At 49.2% G+C, this 24,642-nt stretch overlaps 1 protein-coding gene across 1 annotated transcript in view; it reads left to right on the top strand.

The window, feature by feature from the left end:
• Positions 1-20,127, top strand: part of LOC144505370 (ETS translocation variant 3-like protein) — a 40,438-nt gene extending 20,311 nt beyond the window's left edge. Inside the window, exons 3-5 of the mRNA XM_078231488.1 lie at positions 2,253-2,487; positions 17,166-17,337; positions 20,026-20,127. Of these exons, the coding sequence (XP_078087614.1) occupies positions 2,253-2,487; positions 17,166-17,337; positions 20,026-20,127 (509 nt within the window). The remainder of the gene's footprint in view (positions 1-2,252; positions 2,488-17,165; positions 17,338-20,025) is intronic.
• The last annotated feature ends 4,515 nt before the right edge of the window (positions 20,128-24,642 follow it).

The raw sequence follows: 24,642 nt of genomic DNA, 5'->3' as shown, positions 1-24,642 counted from the left end.
CACTGAGCCCTGAGACTGATCTGCCAATCACTGAGCCCCGAGACTGATCCGCCAATCACTGAGCCCTGAGACTGATCTGCCAATCACTGAGCCCCGAGACTGATCCGCCAATCACTGAGCCCTGAGACTGATCCACCAATCACTGAGCCCCGAGACTGATCCACCAATCACTGAGCCCCGAGACTGATCCACCAATCACTGAGCCCCGAGACTGATCCACCAAATACTGAGCCCCGAGACTGATCTGCCAATCACTGAGCCCCGAGACTGATCCACCAATCACTGAGCCCCGAGACTGATCCACCAATCACTGAGCCCCGAGACTGATCCACCAAATACTGAGCCCCGAGACTGATCCACCAATCACTGAGCCCCGAGACTGATCCACCAAATACTGAGCCCCGAGACTGATCCACCAATCACTGAGCCCCGAGACTGATCTGCCAATCACTGAGCCCCGAGACTGATCTGCCAATCACTGAGCCCCGAGACTGATCTGCCAATCACTGAGCCCCGAGACTGATCCACCAATCATTGGGCCCCGAGACTGATCCGCCAATCACTGAGCCCCGAGACTGATCCACCAAATTCTGAGCCCCGAGACTGATCCACCAATCACTGAGCCCCGAGACTGATCCACCAATCATTGAGCCCCGAGACTGATCCACCAATCACTGAGCCCCGAGACTGATCCACCAATCACTGAGCCCCGAGACTGATCCACCAATCACTGAGCCCCGAGACTGATCCACCAATCACTGAGCCCCGAGACTGATCCACTAATCACTGAGCCCTGAGACTGATCCACCAAATACTGAGCCCCGAGACTGATCCACCAATCACTGAGCCCTGAGACTGATCCACTAATCACTGAGCCCTGAGACTGATCCACCAAATACTGAGCCCCGAGACTGATCCACCAATCACTGAGCCCTGAGACTGATCCACTAATCACTGAGCCCCGAGACTGATCCACCAATCACTGAGCCCTGAGACTGATCCACCAATCACTGAGCCCCGAGACTGATCCACCAATCACTGAGCCCCGAGACTGATCCACCAAATACTGAGCCCCGAGACTGATCCACCAATCACTGAGCCCTGAGACTGATCCACTAATCACTGAGCCCCGAGACTGATCCACCAATCACTGAGCCCCGAGACTGATCCACCAATCACTGAGCCTCGAGACTGATCCACCAATCATTGGGCCCCGAGACTGATCCGCCAATCACTGAGCCCCGAGACTGATCCACCAAATTCTGAGCCCCGAGACTGATCCACCAATCACTGAGCCCCGAGACTGATCCACCAATCATTGAGCCCCGAGACTGATCCACTAATCACTGAGCCCCGAGACTGATCCACTAATCACTGAGCCCTGAGACTGATCCACCAAATACTGAGCCCCGAGACTGATCCACCAATCACTGAGCCCTGAGACTGATCCACTAATCACTGAGCCCTGAGACTGATCCACCAAATACTGAGCCCCGAGACTGATCCACCAATCACTGAGCCCTGAGACTGATCCACCAATCACTGAGCCCTGAGACTGATCCACCAATCACTGAGCCCTGAGACTGATCCACTAATCACTGAGCCCCGAGACTGATCCACCAATCACTGAGCCCCGAGACTGATCCACCAATCACTGAGCCTCGAGACTGATCCACCAATCACTGAGCCCTGAGACTGATCCACCAATCACTGAGCCCCGAGACTGATCCACCAATCACTGAGCCCCGAGACTGATCCACCAAATACTGAGCCCCGAGACTGATCCACCAATCACTGAGCCCCGAGACTGATCCACCAATCACTGAGCCCCGAGACTGATCCGCCAATCACTGAGCCCTGAGACTGATCTGCCAATCACTGAGCCCCGAGACTGATCCACCAATCACTGAGCCCCGTGACTGAACCGCCAATCACTGAGCCCCGAGACTGATCCACCAATCATTGAGCCCCGAGACTGATCCGCCAATCACTGAGCCCCGAGACTGATCCACCAATCACTGAGCCCCGAGACTGACCCTCCCTTCACCCAGTCTGTGTCCGATCCTTCGCACTGTCTGATGATCTATGCGTGACCTAATCTTATTTTCCCTTGAGCCTTTTATTACTTTTATTAACAAAATCTATCAAAATCAGATTGAGGTTTAACTGACGGAACATACTTCGGATCCCAATCACAGGTTGGTCTATCTCCTGACTGTCTCTTTTCTGTGTTTTTTGGGCCTGTCTTCCAGGCTTGGCCTACCCGGACTGGGCTTACAAGCCTGACTCCAGCCCTGGGAGTCGCCAGGTTCAGCTCTGGCACTTCATCCTGGACCTGCTGCGGAAGGAGGAATATCGAGAAGTCATTGCCTGGCAGGGGGACTACGGAGAGTTTGTCATCAAGGATCCTGATGAAGTGGCTCGGCTCTGGGGAATGAGGAAATGTAAACCTCAAATGAACTACGACAAGCTCAGCCGAGCCCTCAGGTAAAGAGCTGTGCTCTCTTGATGCAGTCCTCCCTGTTCACCTTCCTCTCCGCTCGTTTCCTCTCTCTCTCTCTTCTTACTTTCCCCTTTTTCCCCTTCGTGTCCCTTCTATCTGCCCTCTTCACATATACAAACTCTCTCTCTGCTTTTCAATCCTCCTCTTCTTTATTGTTCTGGTCCATATCCCGACATTTTTCTCTTTCGCTCTTTCTCCGTCACTCTCATTTTATGTCTCATTTTCAGTCTCTCTTTCTCTTTGCGTCTCTACCCCTCTCATTCTGTGGTGATTTTTAGTAAGGACAACACAGCAGAGTAAGGGTCACCTGGCTTGGGGGACAAATTGGGACCGATTGTGGGTAGTTAGCCTGGAGGGTGGGGGTGGGGTAGGGGGGCGGGGCGGGGGGGGGGGGGGGGGGAGGCGGCTGGAGAGTAGGTGTGGTGGAGTCCTCTGTTCGATTGGAGACAACTTAACAGAGACTAGGGCAGTCTTGCTGGTTGCTGTAACGACTTCACAGCAGAAACATGTGAATTTGGGTTGACGCTTAATGAGATACTAAGAGACCTTTTGCTGTGCGGGATAAATAAAAAATGTAATTATCCAAAAACGCCTGTTGGCAGAAGCCCAATTAGGCTTGAAACAGGCGCTGCCGCTGGTCTTATCGTTGGAAAACGTGACAAGTGGGACATATGAGTTGCAAGGTATCCCAATACAAGTGGACACCCACGCCAGTTTGACTGAATTCAGTGACCACCACTTGAGTGCAGGCGATTACATAGCCTCCCTCAGGAAGTATCCGGATACAGGACAGCCTCAAAGCAAAGCCAAGCCTTGACCAAAAAGTCAACAGTTCCTTCTCGGTGCCACTCCATCGCCCCTCGACTGCATTCCATCGCCCCTCGACTCCACTCCATCGCCCCTCGACTCCACTCCATCGCCCCTCGACTCCACTCCATCGCCCCTCGACTCCACTCCATCGCCCCTCGACTCCACTCCATCGCCCCTCGACTCCACTCCATCGCCCCTCGACTCCACTCCATCGCCCCTCGACTCCACTCCATCGCCCCTCGACTCCACTCCATCGCCCCTCGACTCCACTCCATCGCCCCTCGACTCCACTCCATCGCCCCTCGACTCCACTCCATCGCCCCTCGACTCCACTCCATCGCCCCTCGACTCCACTCCATCGCCCCTCGACTCCACTCCATCGCCCCTCGACTCCACTCCATCGCCCCTCGGCTCCACTCCATCGCCCCTCGACTCCACTCCATCGCCCCTCGACTCCACTCCATCGCCCCTCGACTCCACTCCATCGCCCCTCGACTCCACTCCATCGCCCCTCGACTCCACTCCATCGCCCCTCGACTCCACTCCATCGCCCCTCGACTCCACTCCATCGCCCCTCGACTCCACTCCATCGCCCCTCGACTCCACTCCATCGCCCCTCGACTCCACTCCATCGCCCCTCGACTCCACTCCATCGCCCCTCGACTCCACTCCATCGCCCCTCGACTCCACTCCATCGCCCCTCGACTCCACTCCATCGCCCCTCGACTCCACTCCATCGCCCCTCGACTCCACTCCATCGCCCCTCGACTCCACTCCATCGCCCCTCGACTCCACTCCATCGCCCCTCGACTCCACTCCATCGCCCCTCGACTCCACTCCATCGCCCCTCGACTCCACTCCATCGCCCCTCGACTCCACTCCATCGCCCCTCGACTCCACTCTATCGCCCCTCGACTCCACTCCATCGCCCCTCGACTCCACTCCATCGCCCCTCGACTCCACTCCATCGCCCCTCGACTCCACTCCATCGCCCCTCGACTCCACTCCATCGCCCCTCGACTCCACTCCATCGCCCCTCGACTCCACTCCATCGCCCCTCGACTCCACTCCATCGCCCCTCGACTCCACTCTATCGCCCCTCGACTCCACTCCATCGCCCCTCGACTCCACTCCATCGCCCCTCGACTCCACTCCATCGCCCCTCGACTCCACTCCATCGCCCCTCGACTCCACTCCATCGCCCCTCGACTCCACTCCATCGCCCCTCGACTCCACTCCATCGCCCCTCGACTCCACTCCATCGCCCCTCGACTCCACTCCATCGCCCCTCGACTCCACTCCATCGCCCCTCGACTCCACTCCATCGCCCCTCGACTCCACTCCATCGCCCCTCGACTCCACTCCATCGCCCCTCGACTCCACTCCATCGCCCCTCGACTCCACTCCATCGCCCCTCGACTCCACTCCATCGCCCCTCGACTCCACTCCATCGCCCCTCGACTCCACTCCATCGCCCCTCGACTCCACTCTATCGCCCCTCGACTCCACTCCATCGCCCCTCGACTCCACTCCATCGCCCTGCAACTTCACTCCACCCCGCCCGGCAAGACATTGTAACTGTTGCTGATATGCAGAGTCAGAGCAGCAAAGTTATCTTTCATTAGAATCATAGAATTATAGAATCCCTACAGTGCAGAAGGAGGCCATTCGGCCCATTGAGACTGCACTGACCACAATCCCTCCAGGCCCTATTCCCATAACCCTACTTATTTACCTTGCTAACCCCCTGACACTAAGGGGCAATTTACCATGGCCAACCTAACCTGCATGTCTTTGGAGTGTGGGAGGAAACTGGAGCACCCGGAGGAAACCTCCGCAGACATGGGGAGAACATGCAAACTCCACACAGACAGTGACCCAAGCTGGGAATTGAACCCGGGTCCCTAGTGCCGTGAGGCAGCAGTGCTAGCCATGTGCCACCGTGTCACCCTCGTGCCACTGTGCCGGCCTTTCAAGACCTCGATTTAGGAAAAGGTCAGGTAGGCTAGTGTCCAGGAGAGTGCACACCCTGGAAGGTTCACCTATATCTGACGAGGAACAATTAAATTGTATAGCAATGTGCAAAGCAGACCCAATTAAGATAACTGTAAGATTAAATGGACGTCCAGTATTAATGGAGGTCGATACAGGCGCAGCAGTATCGGCGGTCGGAGGAGAATCAGTGTTCAGTACAATTTGCACTGGACTCCAACCCTTAACTTTAATCAAGACACCAGCAAGACTGAGGATTTATACAGGGGAACCTCTGAGAGTTGTGGGTACAGCCTTTGTTCCTGTCTCTTACGAAAGGCAACCGGTTGGGTTACTGTTAATGGTTGTGGAAGGCTCAGACTTGAGGTGAAACTGGTTGAGAGAAACCCACCTGGATTGGGTAAATAGATTCCAGTTAGAAAATGGTTGCTTGAGTGAAAATGGTTTGCATGTCCTCCCCATGTCTGCGGGCGTTTCCTCCGGGTGCTCCGGTTTCCTCCCACACTCCAAAGATGTGCAGGTTAGGTTGGCCATGCTAAATTGCCCCTTAGTGTCAGGGGGTTAGCAAGGTAAATAAGTAGGATTATGGGAATAGGGCCTGGGTGGGATTGTGGTCAGTGCAGACTCGATGGGCCGAATGGCCTCCTTCTGCACTATAGGGATTCTATGATTCTATGATTCTATGAAAGATAACTTTGCTGCTCTGACTCTGCATATCAGCAACAGTTACAATGCCTTGGCGGGTGGGATTCAGAAGGGACTGTTGACTTTCTGGTCCAGCGGTGTGCCTCAGGGATCAGTGCTGGGCCCACTATTATTTGTCATTTATATTAATGATTTGGGTGAGAATATAGGGGGCATTGTTAGTAAGTTTGCAGATGACACCAAGATTGGTGGCATAGTGGACAGTGAAGAAAGTTATCTCCAATTTCAACGGGATCTTGATCAATTGGGCCAGTGGGCTGACGAATGGCAAATGGAGTTTAATATAGACAAATGTGAGGTGATGTATTTTGGTAGATTGAACCAGGGCAGGACTTATACAGTTAATGGTAGGGCGTTGGGGAGAGTTACAGAACAAAGAGATCTAGGGTACATGTTCATAGCTCCTTGAAAGTGGAGTCACAGGTGGACAGAGTGGTGAAGAAGGCATTCAGCATGCTTGGTTTCATCGGTCAGAACATTGAATACAGGAGTTGGGACGTCTTGTTAAAGCTGTACAAGACATTGGTAAGGCCACACTTGGAATACTGTGTGCAATTCTGGTCACCCTATTATAGAAAGGATATTATTAAACTAGAAAGAGTGCAGAAAAGATTTACTAGGATGCTACCGGGACTTGATGGATTGAGTTATAAGGAGAGGCTGGATAGACTGGGACTTTTTTCTCTGGAGCGTAGGAGGCTGAGGGGTGATCTTATAGAGGTCTATAAAATAATGAGGGGCATAGACAAGGTAGATAGTCAATATCTTTTCCCAAAGGTAGGAGAGTCTAAAACTAGAGGGCATAGGTTTAAGGTGAGAGGGGAGAGATACAAAAGTGTCCAGAGGGGCAATGGTTTCACACAGAGGGTGGTGAGTGTCTGGAACAAGCTGCCAGAGGTAGTAGTAGAGGTGGGTACAATTTTATCTTTTAAAAAGCATTTAGACAGTTACATGGGTAAGATGGGTACAGAGGGATATGGGCCAAATGCAGGTAATTGGGATTAGTTTAGGGGTTTTAAAAATAAAAGGGCGGCATGGACAAGTTGGGCCGAAGGGCCTGTTTCCATGCTGTAAACCTCTATGACTCTATGACTAAGGCTTGGCTTTGTTTTGAGACTGTCCTGTATTCTGCTCAAATACCCGGAGGTTTTCCCAGAAGGGCTAGAAACCATAAAAGGAGCCAAAGCGACATTACACGTCGACCAGGATACAGTCCCGCAATTTTACAAGGCCCTCCCGGTACTGTTCGCTTGAAGGGAAGAAGTGGAAACAGAAATTAGAAGATTGGAACGAGAAGGTATCATAAAACCTGTCCAGTTTGCAGAATGGGCAACACCGGTTGTGCCTGTTTTGAAGCCAGATGGTTCAGTCCGTCTTTGCGGGGACTTTAAGCGGACAATAAACCGCTATTCACAGCTGGACCAATATCCGATTCCCTGGATCGATAATTTATATGCAAAGCTGATAGGGAGACTCTTGTTCTCGAAATTAGATATGATTTCTTCACCCTGAGGGTGGTGAACGTGTAGAATTCACTACCACCGAATGTAGTTGAGGCCAAAATGTTGTCTGATTTCAAGAAGCAATTAGATAGAGCTCTCGGGGCTAAAGGGTTCAAGGGATATGGGGGGAAGGGGGGGATCAGGATATTGAATTTGATGATCAGCCATGATCAAAATGAATTTTTGGAGCAGGCTCGAAGAACCGAATGCCCACTCCTGCTTCTAGCTTCTATGTTTCTATGAGTCAGTTGCAGCTAGATGGGGATTCACAGAAATATTTCATGATGAATATATTAAAGGGCCTCTATCATTACACAATGTTGCCTTTTGGGGTATTGTCAGCCTGCTTTATCTTCCGGAAAGCAAAGAAAAAACAAAGAACAGGTCAGCACGCGAACAGGCCCTTTGGCCCTCCAACCCTGTGCCAATCATGATGCCTTGTCTAAACTAAAACCATATGCACTTATGGAGTCCATATCCTTCCATTCCCATCCTATTTATGTATTCATCTCGGTGCCCCTTAAATGTCACTCTTGTGCATGCACCCACCACCTCCCTGGGCAGCGCGTTCCAGACATTCACCACCTTGCGTGTAAAAAAAACTTGCCTCGCACATCTCCTCTAAACTTTTCCCCACGCACCTTAAACTTATGTCCCCTAGTACATGACTTTTCTACCCTCGGAAAGAGCATCTGACTATCCACTCTGTCCATGCCACTCAATCTTGTAGACCTCTATCAGGTCACCCCTCAATCTCCGTCAGTCCAGTGAGAACAAACAGAGTTTATGCAACCTCTCCTCATAGCTAATACCCTCTAGACCAGGCAACATCCTGGTAAACCTCTTCTGTACCCTCTCCAAAGCATTCCACACCCTTCTGGTAGTGTGGCGACCAGAATTGTACATAATATTCTACTTGAGGCCTAACTAATGTTCTGTACAGCTGTAGCATGGCCTGCGAATTTTTATACTCAATGCCCTGACTGATGAAGGCAGTGCTTTCTTGACTACCTTATCCACCTGCGTTGCCACTTTCAGTGATTGGTGGACATGTATACCCAGATCTCTCTGCCTGTCAATATTCCTAAGGGTTTTACCATTTACTGCATAATTCCTACATGCATTGGACCTTCCAAAATGCATTATCTCACACTTGTCCGGATTAAACTCCATCTGCCATTTCTCCGCCCAAGTCTCCAATCAGTCTATATCTTGCTGTATCCTCTGACAATCCTCTTCACTATCTGCAACTCCACCAATTTTTGCGTCATCTGCGAACTTGCTAATCAGACCAGCTACATTTTTTTCCAAATCATTTATATATACTACGAACAACAAAGGTCCGAGAACTGATCCCTGTGGAACACCGCTAGTCACAGCCTTCCATTCAGAAAAGCACTCCTCTACTGCTACCCTCTGTCTTCTATGACCAAGATGTGGAGATGATGTGGAGATGCCAGTTCTGTATCCATCTTGCCAGCTCTCCTCTGATCCTGTGTGACTTCACCTTTCATACCTGTCTACCATGAGGTACCTTGTTAAAGGCTTTACTGAAGTCCATGCCTACAACACCCACTGCCTTTCCCTCATCTATCATCTTCGTTACTTGCTCAAAAAACTCGATCAAGTTAATGAAGCACGACCTCTCCTTCACAAAACCATGCTGTCTGTCACTAATAAGTTCATTTCCAATCTTTTCCAATAACTTCCCTACCACTGACATAAGGCTCACCGACTCATAATTTCCTGGATTATCCCTGCTGCCCTTTTTAAACAAAGGAACAACATTGGCTATCCTCCAGTCCTCTGGAACTTCACCTGTAGCCAATGAGGAAACAAAGACTTCTGTCAAGGCCCCAGCAATTTCCGCCCTTGCCTCCCTCAGTATTCTGGGGTAGATCCCATCACGCCCTGAGGACTTATCTACTTTAATGCTTTTTAAGACGTCCAATACCACCATCTTTTTGATATCGACATGACCCAGAATATCTACACATGCTACCTTAGGCTCCTCATCCATCAAGTCCCTCTCTTTGGTGAATACTGAGGCAAAGTATTCATTTAGTATCTCACCCGTTTCCTCTGGTTCCATGCATAGATTCCCTCCACTATCCTTGAGTGGCCCAACCCTTTCCCTGGCTACCCTCTTCCTCTTTATATACGTATAAAATGCCTTAGGATTTTCCTTAATCCTGTTTGCCAAAAGGACTTTTCGTGACACCGTTTAGCCCTCCTAACTCCTTTCTGAAGCTCCTTCCTACGAATAAGGAAAAGAAAATGGAGAACATATTACAATGTTTACCCCAGGTTGCCATTTGCCTGGGTGATGTTCTCATTCCAGATAAAATAAAGTCAGAACACCTACAGAACATGGAGGAGGTCCTTAGTGGTTTACCAAGAACCCGTGTGGTTAAGGAGGGTGAAATGCATCTTCCTGGTACCTCAAGTGGCCGTTCTGGGTTACAAAGTGGACAAGTCAGGTCTACATGTTTTGAAAGACCAGGTGCAGGTGATTAAAGACATCCCGGCTCCCACCTCAATCAGGAATTATGGTCATTTTTAGGACTGGTGACGTACCCTGGAAAATGTATACCAAACTGCACCTCCATCTTGGTTCGACTGCATCAACTGCTAAAAAAGGGTCAAACTTGGGAATGTTCTGCCCGTCAAGACCTTGCTTTTAAAAAAATAAAACATCGGTCATCGTCGCATGTCTTAGCACATTATGGGCGGCACGGTAGCACAGTGGTTAGCACTGCTGCTTCACAGCTCCAGGGTCCCGGGTTCGATTCCCGGCTCGGGTCACTGTCTGTGTGGAGTTTGCACGTTCTTCTCGTGTCTGCGTGGGTTTCCTCCGGGTGCTCCGGTTTCCTCCCACAGTCCAAAGATGTGCGGGTTAGGTTGATTGGCCATGCTAAAATTGCCCCTTAGTGTCCTGGGATGCATAGGTTAGAGGGATTAGTGGGTAAAATATGTAGGGATATGGGGGTAGGGCCTGGGTGGGATTGTGGTCGGGGCAGACTCGATGGGCTGAATGGCCTCTTTCTGTACTGTAGGGTTTCTATGATTTTCTATGATTATGATCCTAGAAAAGAGTTAGTGCTAACCTGCGATGTGTCTCCGAATGGCATCAGACGGTATTATCATGTAGATGGCCAAATGGAGAGGAACGCCTCCAGGACCTTGGCTATTGCAGAAAGAAAGTATGCCCAGATTGAAAAAGAAGGTAATATTTGGAGTGAAGAAATTTCACCAAAACCTTTATGGGCGTAAATTTGTAATTGTCACCGATCACAAGCTGTTACTGGGGCTGTTAAGAGAGGACAGGGCGGTGCCACCAATAGCATCAGCTCGGATCCAGTGTGGGCATTATTATTGGCCGGCTGCAACTATCAATTGGTGCACCGGGCGGAAGGTTGAGTGGCAAACGCTGATGCCTCAACGAGGCTACCTTGAGCAGACACCCCACCAATGGTACCCCAAGTAGAAGAGATGGTAATGACCTTGAATTTTCTGGATACCCTCCCAATGGCCGCACATAATATATGTCTTTGGACGCAAAAGGACTCTGCCCTCGCAAAAGTGAAAGACTTAGTACTAACGGGGGAAACAGAAAGGCCAGTCCAACCACAATTCCATCTTTATTGGAGGAGAAGAGAGTAGCTCACAGTAGAAGGCGGAAAACTGCTATTGGGGGCACTAGTGGTAGTTCCGAGTCAGGGTCGCTGTGCCATATCGGCCGAACTATATCACGGCCACCCAGGAGTGTCCAAAATGAAGATGCTGGCCAGGAGCTGTGTTTGGTGGCCTGGAAATGGATGCTGACATAGCGGCACTCGTGGGTCGGTGCCAGGAATGCCAGCAAGGATAAAAGTTGCCACCAGCAGCTCCCCTACACCCATGGGAATGGCCGGATAGACCATGGACTTGGCTGCACTTTCATGGGCTCGATGGTCTTGGTCATAGTGGATGCCCACTCCAAGCACATATGGTGCAATTGGCAAACACAATGATAACAGTAGAGAAACTCTGCACCTCATTTGCTATGCATGGGATCCCGGAGGTGCTCGTCTCTGACAATGGACCGGCTTTCGCCAGCCAGGAGTTCACCCGGTTCATGAAGTCGAATGAGATTCGACATATCAGGAAGACACCATTCCATCGAGCGCGTGGAAAGAGTGGTCCAGACTTTAAAAGCTAGTTTAAAAAACAGCCGGCAGCATCAATGGACACCAAGTTATCCCATTGGTTATTTGATTACATGCCACTATGGGAATAGCACCCGCAGAATTACTCATGGGCAGACAACTCCGCACCAGATTAAGTTTGCTCTTCCCAAACCTGGGGGGGGATCGTGGAAAAGCAACAAGAAGCCGAACGCAAAGACCACAACAATAGCAACTGGGATAGGCAATTGGGGGCTGGTGAAAAAGTTGGGTAAAGAATTACATCAATGGTCCCACATGGTTATCAGGAATAGTGGACGCTCGGATGGGGCCTGTATCCTGCATGGGAGAGCCCATCTGAAAAAGCATCTGGACCAGGTGCGGGTCTCAAAATCACAGTTCATCCCGGAGCCAACTATGCCTAGCAGGCCGAGAACCAACAAGAGTCCTCCCAGACTGGCCAGCCCCGCCTCTCTGTCACCTGTAGTTAGGATCTCGGAGTCTGAAATGGACAATGCAGACGAAGCCACTCGAGGAAGGGGACGAACCAGAACTCTGGCACTCGTGTCGTAAGAGACAGGCGCCAGTTAGATACACCCCGCCCACGTTGGATGCTGAGTTGGAGGATCCAGACCCAGCGCTGAAATATTGCAAAAGACCCATGAAGCACATGAATCACCGAGACTCCTCGGATTTAGCTGGGGAGGGGGTGCAATGACTTCAACGAGACCCATGCGGGTTGGCCTCTTAGAATATGAGCTCCCTGATTGAGGTCAGAATTGCCTGCCCAATCAGGGAGCCTCATCTATATATAAATATGGGAGTGTCAGATTTCCTGGCACTCCGGATTCTGACGGTGTACCGGAAGCACTTTCGGAGTGAAATAGAGTTTGTAAATAAAGGGAGTCTTGTGAAGGGACACCGTCCTCTGAGAAGTTATTTCAGCTGCTGTTTTTCTTATTAATAAATACCTTATGTTTCTAATGGAGTCTGTGAAAGTGCATCCTGGCGACAAGGATAAAATTTTGATGACATTTTCTCTGGCCTGGCAACTGTGAGCATCCTGTTTTAATTGAAGTCTGAAGGAAAACACACTCACCCAATTGTCTATCTTTGATTGACCTGATCGTGGAACAGAGGGACCTTGGAGTTCAGGTGCACGGTTCTCTAAAAGTGGAGTCACAGGGAGATCGGGCAGTGAAGATGGCTTTTGGCATGCTGGCCTTCATCGGTCAGCGCACGGAGTATAGAAGTTGAGAAGTTATGTTGCAGTTGTACAGACGTTGGTGAGGCTGCACCTGGAGTATTGTGTTCAGTTTTGGTCACCTTGCTATAGGAAAGATGTTATTAAACTGGAGACAGTGCAGAAAAGATTTACAAGGATGTTGCCAGCTCTCAAGGGACTGAGTTACAGGGAGCGATTGGACAGGCTGGGACCTTTTTCTTTGGAGCGCAGGAGACTGAGGGGTGATCTTATAGAGGTGTGTAAGATCATGAGAGGCATGGACAGGGTGAATGCACTCAGTCTTTTCCCAGGGTTGAGGAATCGAGAACTAGAGGGCATAGGTTTAAGTTAAGTGGGAAAAGAATTAATGGGAACCTGAGGAGCAACTTTCTTACACAGAGGGTTGTACGTATGTGGAATGAGCTGCTGGAGGAAATGGTTGAGGCAGGGACATTGACAACATTTAAAAGGCATTTGGACAAATACATGATAGGAAAGGTTTAGAAGGATATGGGCCAAATGCAGGCAAACAGGGTTAGCTAAGATGGGTATTTTGGTTGGCATGGACCAGTTTGAGCTGAAGGGCCTGTCTCCGTGCTGTTAATTCTATGATTCTATGAATAGACCCATTTGAGATGCTGCGATATAGCCAGACCCTGAACGATGTAGAATCAGAAAAGACGGACGGTTCCCAAGCTGCATGGGCAACGGAGAGAACATGGCAAGGCCTCTGAGGCAGAACCCAAAAGAAGGGTGGGCGAAATGCAGAAAGGTACCTCCACTCATATTGCAGACTAGGTGGCGAGGCAGCCCGGGAGCCGCAGTACATTGGAGAGGTTGAGGGACAGACGTAAAGTTTAGAAACATATTCCGAAAAAAAAACTTAACTTTGCAGCATTTCTTTTCTTAAAACATTTTTTTTTGAAAGAGCACGCAGGAAGCAGTGCTTTAAATAAAAGATGATAAATGGCCAACGTGCATTGTCCAGAAATGCGGAGAATCAAGAGGCTGAAAGAGTCTCCTGATTGGAGCAGGACCTCTGAACCTTCAGTGACAACAATTGCTATTCCAGTGAACTTCAAGCAAGTCCTCAACAGGTTTTTAAAAAAGTTTAACATTTTTAAAGCAACAGCCCCTTGAACCCTGAGGATGTTCAGGTGTCCCAGTGAAATTGACAAAAAAACTAGACCATCAAAAAGGAAGAAAAAGAACTCTTCAAACAGCCAGGAGAAGAAAAATCTCCAGAAATCACTGGAATGATGCCCTCAGAAAAAGAAGTTTTAAAAGTTCAATGAAGAGCAGGTTTGCACCAAAACTTCAAAAGCACGGGAAAAGCACAGAGAAAGCAGCAGCTGTTGTCAATGCACTTAAAGCAGCAAATCACAAGAAGGAACAAATAGCTATGGACAGGAAAATTACAGAATACCCCAGAAAAAGGTTCAGAAGCAATGAATACCTCAGAGAGGAGACAAGACCTCGCAGAGGAGGCAAGGCCTCACAGAGGGGGCAAGGCAAGGCCTCACAGAGGGGGCAAGGCAAGGCCTCACAGAGGGGGCAAGGCAAGGCCTCACAGAGGGGGCAAGGCAAGGCCTCACAGAGGGGGCAAGGCAAGGCCTCACAGAGGGGACAAGGTAAGATCTCGCAGAGGGGACAAGGCAAGGCCTCACAGAGGGGACAAGGTAAGATCTCGCAGAGGGGGCAAGGCAAGGCAAAGCCTCACAGAGGGGACAAGGCAAGGCCTCACAGAGGGGGCAAGGCAAGACCTCACAGAAGGGGCAAGGCAAGGCCTCACAGAGGGGGCAAGGCAAAGCCTCACAGAGGGGACAAGGCAAGGCCTCACAGAGGGGGCAAGGCAAGGCCTCACAGAAAGGGCAAGGCAAGGCCTCACAGAAAGGGCAAGGCAAGGCCTCACAGAGGGGGCAAGGCAAGGCCTCACAGAGGGGGCAAGGCAAGGCCTCACCGAGGGGGCAAGGCAAGGCCTCACAGAGGGGGCAAGGCAAGGCCTCACAGAGGTGGCAAGGCAAGGCCTCACAGAGGGGGCAAGGCAAGGCCTCACAGAAGGGGCAAGGCAAGGCCTCACAGAGGGGGCAAGGCAAGGCCTCACCGAGGGGGCAAGGCAAAGCCTCACAGAAGGGGCAAGGCAAGGCCTCACAGAAGGGGCAAGGCAAGGCCTCACCGAGGGGGCAAGGCAAGGCCTCACCGAGGGGGCAAGGCAAAGCCTCACAGAAGGGGCAAGGCAAGGCCTCACAGAAGGGGCAAGGCAAGACCTCACAGAGGGGGCAAGGCAAGGCCTCACAGAAGGGGCAAGGCAAGGCCTCACAGAAGGGGCAAGGCAAGGCCTCACCGAGGGGGCAAGGCAAAGCCTCACAGAAGGGGCAAGGCAAGGCCTCACAGCAGGGGCAAGGCAAGGCCTCACAGCAGGGGCAAGGCAAGGCCTCATAGAGAGGGCAAGGCAAGACTTCACAGAGGGGGCAAGGCAAGGCCTCATAGAAAGGGCAAGGCAAGACTTCACAGAGGGGGCAAGGCAAGACCTCGCAGAGGGGGCAAGGCAAGGCTTCAGAGGGGACAGGGCAAGGCCTCACAGCGGGGGCAAGGCAAGGCCTCAGAGGGGGCAAGGCAAGGCCTCATGGGGGGGGCAAGGCAAGGCCTCATGGGGGGGGCAAGGCAAGGCCTCATGGGGGGGGCAAGGCAAGGCCTCATGGGGGGGGGGCAAGGCAAGGCCTCATGGGGGGGGGCAAGGCAAGGCCTCACAGAGGGGGCAAGGCAAGGCTTGAAAGTGAGGTCACAGGTGGACAGAGTGGTGAAGAATATATTCTGCATGCTTGGTTTCATTGGTCAGAACATTGAATACAAGAGTTGGGATGTCTTGTTGAAGTTGTACAAAACATTGGTAAGGCCACACTTGGAATACTGTGTACAGTTCTGGACACCCTATTATAGAAAGGATATTATTAAACAAGAAAGAATGCAGAAAAGATTTACTAGGATACTACTGGGACTTGCTGGTTTGAGTTTTAAGGAGAGGCTGGATAGACTGGGACTTTTTCCTCTGGAGCGTAGAAGGCTGGAGGGTGATCTTATAGAGGTCTATAAAATAATGAGGGGCATAGATGAGGTAGATAGTCAACATCTTTTCCCAAAGGTAGGAGAGTCTAAAACTAGCGGGCATAGGTTTAAGGTGAGAGGGGAGAGATACAAAAGGGTCTAGAGGGGCAACTTGTTCACACACAGGGTGATGAATGTCTGGAACAAGCTGCCCAGAGGTAGTAGTAGAGGCGGGTACAATTTTGTCTTTTAAAAAGCATTTAGACAGTTACATGGGTAAGATGGATATAGAGGGATATGAGCCAAATGTGGGTAATTGGGACTAGCTTAGTGGTAAAAACTGGACAGCATGGACAAGTTGGGCCGAAGGGCCTGTTTCCATGCTGTAAACCTCTATGCCTTTATAACTTGTGGATCACTTGGGGAGTTGAGAGACTCTCCAACAATCAGTGTTACATCAAGAAATGTTTCTGATCTCATAAGCACCAAAGTAGCTGTTATAGATGTAACTGAAGCAGTTAGTAATGAACTGTCTGTGCCTGAAGAGATAACCATTATTGCAGTTCCTGATGACCCTGTGGAAGCATCTCAGCGGCAGAATTACAATTCTCTAAAAGAAACAGGAACACACTCAAAGACTCGATTTATAATTATCCAATTTGTGTTTAGTTAAATTTCAGGACTGAGTACCTTAGTTGTGAAGATTGTATAAAGGAGTTAAAGGGGGAGGGATGTGGTGATTGTCCCTTTCAGGGCAACACCGCAGTAAAGGGTCACCTGGCTTGAGGGATCAAGTGGGACTGAGAGTGGGTAATCACCCTAGGGGGAGGGGTCCTCTCTTAGGCTGTAGAAATATAGGGGACCAGGTCAGAGTGTTGCTCTACTGCTGTTTTTCTTATTCATAAATCCTTTTGTGTTTCTAATGAAGTCTATGAAAGTGTATTTTTACACTTTCTTTCTCACCCAGTTTCTTGCTCCTTCGCCTCTCTCTGTCTCTCTCTCATCCAGTCTCTCTCCCCACCATCCCTCCACTCTCCCTATCTCCCTCTCGGTGACTGATGCTTTTTCCCTCCTCTCCACGTCGTAAATGAATCCTTCACAAAACTTCTCAGTATTCCACCCCCCACCCCCCTCCCCCAGGCACCAAACTCTCTATTTCTCCCTCTCTCAAACTCTCTCTCTCTCACTCTGACAGACTCTCTTTCCCTCCTCCACAGGTATTACTACAACAAGCGAATTCTACACAAGACCAAAGGGAAACGATTCACGTACAAGTTTAACTTCAGTAAGATGATCATGATCAGCTGCCCACTCTGGGAACTGCCCATCAGTCCACGGGTGCCAGGTTCTGCCCCCTGCCTCGCACCGCTGGCACCCGACAAGTCTCAGGTCAGAGTGCATCGCTGTTCTGTCACAAGGTGCGGGGAAGGGAGAGGAAAGGGAGGAGGGGCAGAGAGGAGGAGAGCAGTGTGACATTACTCCATGATTTAAGGAAGGCGGGAGAGAGAAATGGCAGGCCCATTCTTTGAATAGGATGGGAATAGAAGGATATGGACCCAGGAAGGGTAAGGGGTTTTAGGTCAGTCAGTCAGCGTGGTCGATGCAGACTTGGAGGGCCGAAGGGCCTGTTGCTGTGCTGTAATTTTCTTTGTTCTCATTAGCTGGAGATCAGTTGTTGGGAAAATCCCAGAATCTATGAGTTAAGAAGTCTGAACAATACATGAGAAAATGCACAGTATAATTAGAGCTGTTAGCATGGCTTCAGTGAAGGAAAATTCTGTTTGGCAAATGCACTCATGTTTTTTTGAGGATATGACGAGTATGGTGGATAAAAGGGAACCTGTAAATGTAGTGTACCTGGATTTCCAAAAAGCTTTTGATAAATTGTCACACAAAGCTTAATAGGACAGATACAGGCTGATAGAACATTACAGCGCAGTACAGGCCCTTCGGCCCTCGATGTTGCGCCGACCTGTGAAACCAATCTAAAGCCCCTCTAATCTACACTATTCCAATATCATCCATATGTTTATCCAATGACCATTTAAATGCCCTTAATGTTGGCAAGTCCACTACTGCTGCAGGCAGGGCATTCCACGCCCTTACTACTCTCTGAGTAAAGAACCTACCTCTAACATCTATCCTATATTTATCACCCCTCAATTTAAAGCTGTGTCCCCTATGATGGAGTTGGGGGGGGGGGGGGGTAATAGTTGAGCATGGGAAGAAATTTGATTTGATTTATTATTGTCACATTTTAGTATACAGTGAAAAGTATTGTTTTTTGTGCGCTATACAGACAAAGCATACCGTTCATAGAGAAGGAAAGAAGAGAGTGCAGAATGTAGTGTTACAGCTATAGCTAGGGTGTAGAGAAAGATCAACTTAATACGAGATAGGTCCATTCCAAAGTCTGATGGCAACAGGGAAGAAGCCGTTCTTGAGTCGGTTGGTACGTGTCCTCAGACTTTTGTATCTTTTTCCTGACGAAAGAAGGTGGAAGAGAGAATGTCCGGGGTGCGTGGGGTCCTTGATTATGCTGGCTACTTTTCCAAGGCAGCGGGAAGTGCAGACAGAGTCAATGGATGGGAGGCTGGTTTGCGTGATGGACTGGGCTTCATTCGCGACCCTTTGTAGTTTTTTGCAGTCTTGGGAAGAGCAGGAGCCAAACCAAGCTGTGATACAACCAGAAGGAATGCTTTCTATGGGGCATCTGTAAAAGTTGGTAAGAGTCGTAATGAACATGCCAAATTTCCTTAGCCTCCTGAGAAAGTCGAGGCTTTGGTGGGCTTTCTTAACTATAGCATCAGGGACCAGGACAGGTTGTTGGTGATCTGGAAACCTAAAAGCCTGAAGCTCTCGACCCTTTCCACTGGATGAGTAATGGATAGTATAATTAGAGCTGGGACTTTTTCAAATAGGTAGGCAGTGAATAATGGAGTACCAGCAGGATCAGTACTGGGGTCTCAGCTATTTGTACAATCTATATGAATAACTTTGATGAAGAGACAGAAAGTAACAAATCAGTTTGCCGATAACACTGTTATGATCTCGTGAAGAGGGGTAAAAATGATTCCCCGATTCTCTGACTGTAACAAGGTGTATTTTGTGAATTTAGGGAGGATGTCCTTTGCCAATATTGTAGGATTCTAGGTATTTATGCTTTCTGATTGTAAAGAATAGTCAGATATGTTTTCTGAGTTTAAACAAAGAATAAGGTGAGTTTACTAAAGCTATTACTGTCGAATTCCAAGTAAGAGCTAGACAAATCACAAGCATCATTCATAGCTCACAAACATTACCAGGGCCCCCACAGACACGGGTGTGGGTGTCGCTGGCTGGGTCAGCATTTATTGCGCATCTATAATTGCCCCTTGAGAAGGTGGTGGTGAGCTGCTTTCTTGAACTGCTGCAGTCCCCGAGGTGTAGGTACACCCACAGTGCTGTTAGAATAGAATAGAAGAATAGAAACCCTACAGTACAGAAAGAGGCCATTCGGCCCATCGAGTCTGCACGTTAGGGAGGGTGTTCCAGAATTTTGACTCAGCGACAGTGAAGGAACAGCCGATATATTTCTGGTGCTGCCTAAGGAGCCTTAGTTAGTTCCTGCAGTGTGTCCTGTAGATGATACACATGGGTGCTACTCTTAGTCAGTGGCGGAGGGTACATAGAGGATAGGCTTACGGGTGTGTTTACTGTTCATATATGGTTACCTGGGAGAGACTATGCTCTAACCTCTGCACTCTGTTGCTTGGTAAACAATCCTTAAAGTAATTCGCTGGCTGTATACACCAGAGGAGGTTGATTAATCCATGTCTTTCCTATGTTTTTATAACAAGGAATTACATTTAGTTGTCTCATCTCAGAAATTATTGAAAAGTTTCAGAATACCTAATAGCCAACAGGGTGTTTGAGTGTCTGTTCCTTTTAATTCCACTTGGTTGTATATTGTTGCTGACTGACACCCCTCCATCGTCTCAGTATGATTTTGGATTCTTGACTTTTTAAAAAAGAAATTCAGCCTGAAAAAGAATTAGAAATTGTCTCCTTTATAAAAAACATGTCTGTACCATACAGAATGAAATAGGATTCACTCTCATTTCTCTACAAGACTGGGGAAAATACACAAATAGTAACAAAAAAGAAATGAACAGAACCACCAGAGTAAAAAAGATGTGAGGGTGTGGAAGGATAACATAGAACAGAGAACACAGAACAGAGAACACAGAACACAGAACACAGAACAGTACAGCACAGAACAGGCCCTTCGGCCCTCGATGTTGTGCCGAGCTTTGTCCGAAACCAAGATCAAGCGATCCCACTCCCTATCATCCTGGTGTGCTCCATGTGCCTATCCAATAACCGCTTGAAAGTTCCTAAAGTGTCTGACTCCACTATCACAGCAGGCAGTCCATTCCACACCCCAACCACTCTCTGAGTAAAGAACCTACCTCGGACATCTCTCCTATATCTCCCACCATGAACCTTATAGTTATGCCCCCTAGTAACAGCTACATCCACCCGAGGAAATAGTCTCTGAACATCCACTCTATCTATCCCCCTCATCATCTTATAAACCTCTATTAAGTCGCCTCTCAATCTCCTCCGCTCTAAAGAGAAAAGCCCTAGCTCCCTCAACCTTTCCTCATAAGACCTACCCTCCAAACCAGGCAGCATCCTGGTAAATCCCCTTTGCACTCTCTCCAATGCTTCCACATCCTTCTTATAGTGAGGTGACCAGAACTGCACACAATATTCCAAATGTGGTCTCACCAAGGTCCTGTACAGTTGCAGCATAACCCCACGGCTCTTAAACTCAAACCCCCTGTTAATAAAAGCTAACACACTATAGGCCTTCTTCACGGCTCTATCCACTTGAGTGGCAACCTTCAGAGATCTGTGGATATGAACCCCAAGATCTCTCTGTTCTTCCACATTCCTCAGAACCCTGCCGTTGACCACAGGGTTCAATCTGCATTCAAATTTGTCCTACCAAAATGAATCACCTCGCACTTATCAGGGTTAAACTCCATCTGCCATTTTTCGGCCCAGCTCTGCATCCTATCAATGTCTCTTTGCAGCCTACAACAGCCCTCCACCTCATCCACTACTCCACCAATCTTGGTGTCATCAGCAAATTTACTGACCCATCCTTCAGCCCCCTCCTCTAAGTCATTGATAAAAATCACAAATAGCAGAGGACCCAGCACTGATCCCTGTGGTACACCACTGGTAACTGGTCTCCAGTCTGAAAAATTTCCATCCACCACCACCCTCTGTCTTCTATGAGATAGCCAGTTACTTATCCAATCGGCCAACTTTCCCTCTGTCCCACACCTCCTTACTTTCTTCATGAGCCGACCATGGGGGACCTTATCAAACGCCTTACTAAAATCCATGTATATGACATCAACTGCTCTACCTTCATCTACACACTTAGTTACCTCCTCAAAGAATTCCACTTGTGAAGCAAGACTTACCCTTCACGAATCCGTGTTGACTATCCCGGATTAAGCTGCATCTTTCCAAATGGTCATAAATCCTATCCATCAGGACCTTTTCCATTAACTTACCGACCACCGAAGTAAGACTAACTGGCCTATAATTACCAGGGTCATTCCTATTTCCTTTCTTGAACAGAGGAACAACATTCGCCACTCTCCAGTCCTCTGGCACTATCCCCGTGGAAAGTGAGGACCCAAAGATCAAAGCCAAAGGCTCTGCAACCTCATCCCTTGCCTCCCAAAGAATCCTAGGATATATCTCATCTGGCCCAGGGGACTTATCGACCCTCAGGTTTTTCAAAATTGCTAATACACCTTCCCTCAGAACATCTACCTCCTCCAGCCTGTCAGCCTGTATCACACTCTCATCCTCAAAATCATGGCCCCTCTCCTTGGTGAACACTGAAGAAAAGTATTCATTCATCGCCTCTCCTATCTCTTCTGACTCCATGCACAAGTTCCCACTACTGTCCTTGACCGGCCCTAACCTCACCCTGGTCATTCTTTTATTTCTCACATAAGAGTAAAAATCCTTGGGGTTTTCCTTGATCCGACCCGCCAAGGACTTCTCATGCCCCCTCCTAGCTCTCCTATGCCCTTTTTTTTAGCTCATTCCTTCCTACCTTGTAACCCTCAATTGACCCAACTGAACCTTGTTTTCTCATCCTTACATACGCTTCCTTTTTCCTCTTGACAAGACATTCAACCTCTTTTGTGAACCATGGTTCCCTCACTCGGCCATTTCCTCCCTGTCTGACAGGGACATACCTATCAAGGACACGCAGTATTTGTTCCTTGAACAAGCTCCACTTTTCATTTGTGCCTTTCTCTGACAGTTTCTGTTCCCATCTTATGCTCCCTAATTCTTGCCTAATCGCATCATAATTACCCCTCCCCCAATTATAAACCTTGCCCTGCCGTACGGCCCTATCCCTCCATTGCAATAATGAAAGACACCGAATTGTGGTCACTATCTCCAAAGTGCTCTCCCACAAACAAATCGAACACTTGGCCTGATTCATTACCCAGTACCAAGTCCAATGTGGCCCCACCTCTTGTCGGCCTATCCACATATTGTGTCAGGAAACCCTCCTGCACACACTGTACAAAAACTGCCCCATCCGAACTATTCGACCTATAAAGATTCCAATCAATGTTTGGAAAGTTAAAGTCACCCATGACAACTACCCTGTGACCTCCACACCTATCCATAATCTGCTTTGCAATTTCTTCCTCCACATCTCTGTTACTATTTGGGGGCCTATAGAAAACCCCCAACAATGTGACCGCTCCTTTCCTATTTCTAACTTCAGCCCATATTACCTCAGTAGGCAGATCCCCCTCGCACTGCCTTTCAGCAGCCGTTAAACTATCCTTGATTAACAATGCTCCTCCTCCACCTCTTTTACCACCTTCCCTACTCTTACTGAAACATCTACACCCCGGGACGTCCAACAACCATTCCTGTCCCTGTTCTAACCATGTCTCTGTGATGGCCACAACATCGCAGTCCCAAGTACCAATCCACGCTCCAAGTTCACAAACCTTATTCCAGATGCTCCTTGCATTGAAGTAGACACACTTCAACCCACCTTCCTGTCTGCCGGTACACTCCTGCGACCTTGATACCCTCCTCAGTACCTCACTACACTCAACACTGGCTTCTGGACTACAGCTCATTTTCCCATCCCCCTGACAAATTAGTTTAAACCCCCCCGAAGAGCCGTAGCAAATTTCCCTCCCAGGATATTGGTGCCCCTCTGGTTCAGGTGCAAACCGTCCTGTTTGTACAGGTCCCACCTTCCCCAGAATGTGTTCCAATTATCCATGTAACTGAAACCCTCCCTCCTACACCATCCCTGCAACCACATGTTTAACTGCACTCTCTCCCCGTTCCTCAACTCGCTATCACGTGGCACCGGCAACCAACCAGAGATGATAACATTGTTTGTCTTGACTCTCAGCTTCCACCCTCGCTCCCTAAATTCCTGTTTTAAATCCCCATCCCTTCTCTTACCTATGTCATTGGTACCGATGTGTACCACGACTTGTGACTGTTCCCCCTCCCCCTTAAGGATCCTGAAAACACGGTCCGAGATGTCACAGACCCTGGCACCCGGGAGGCAACATACCATCCGTGAGTCTCTTTCCCTGCCACAGAACCTCCTATCTGTCCCTCTAACTAATGAGTCCCCAATAACTATTGCTCTCCTGCTCTCCCCCTTTCCCTTCTGAGCCACAGGGACGGACTCAGTGATGGAAATCCGGTCACCGTGGCTTACCACTGGTAGGTCGGCCCCCTCAACTGTATCCAAAGCGGTATACTTGTTGCCGAGGGGAACGACCACAGGGGATCCCTCCCTGCACTGAGTGTTTCCTCCCAGCCCCTCTCACCATCACCCATCTATCTTCATTCCTCGGAGTAATTACATCCCTGAAGCTTCTATCTATGTACTCCTCTGCCTCCCGAATGATCCGAAGTTCATCCAGCTCCAGTTCCCTAATGCGGTTTTTGAGGAGCTGCAGATGGGTGCACCTCCCACAGGTGTAATCAGCAGGGACACTGACGGTGTCCCTCACCTCAAACATTCTGCAGGAGGAACATTGCACTGCCTTCACTTCCATCCCCTCTAGATAACTTGCTGATACAACAAGAAAAATAAAGGAAGAGCTTACCTGCTTTCACTCCGGGTCTTTTTTTTAGGTTAGAGGAGGGGGGAGGGTGGGAGACTCTACATGTGTAGTGTCTCGGGTTTCCTCACCGTTCAGATTTATTGGATACAACAAAATTACCCAGGTCTCCCCACGGCCGACTTCAAGTTTCCGGCTTCCTGCTGCTTTTTTAAAAAAAGCTCCAAAAAAGTAAGTGAAAATAAACTCCGCTTAACTTCCAGCTCTCCCCTCCAAAATTGCTCCCCTCTCTGCCCGCTCCGGTACTGATGGCACTGATGACTAATTTTTCATTATTTGAGCTTTCCCCTTTTTACTTCAGTAAAGGTTCACTAAATTTATTTTTTATTTATTCATTTGTGGGACATGGGCACCGCTTGCTGCCCAGCATTTATTGCCCATCCCTCATTGCCCTTGCAGGGCAGTTAAGAGTCAACCACAATGTTGTGTCTCTGGAGTCACATGTCGGCCAGACCAGGTAAGGACGGCAGATTTCTTTCCCTAAAGGACATTAGTGAAC

Source organism: Mustelus asterias, chromosome 16 (assembly GCF_964213995.1).
Source record: "Mustelus asterias chromosome 16, sMusAst1.hap1.1, whole genome shotgun sequence".
Lineage (NCBI taxonomy): Eukaryota > Metazoa > Chordata > Chondrichthyes > Carcharhiniformes > Triakidae > Mustelus > Mustelus asterias.
This window is presented reverse-complemented; position numbering and strand designations above follow the sequence as displayed.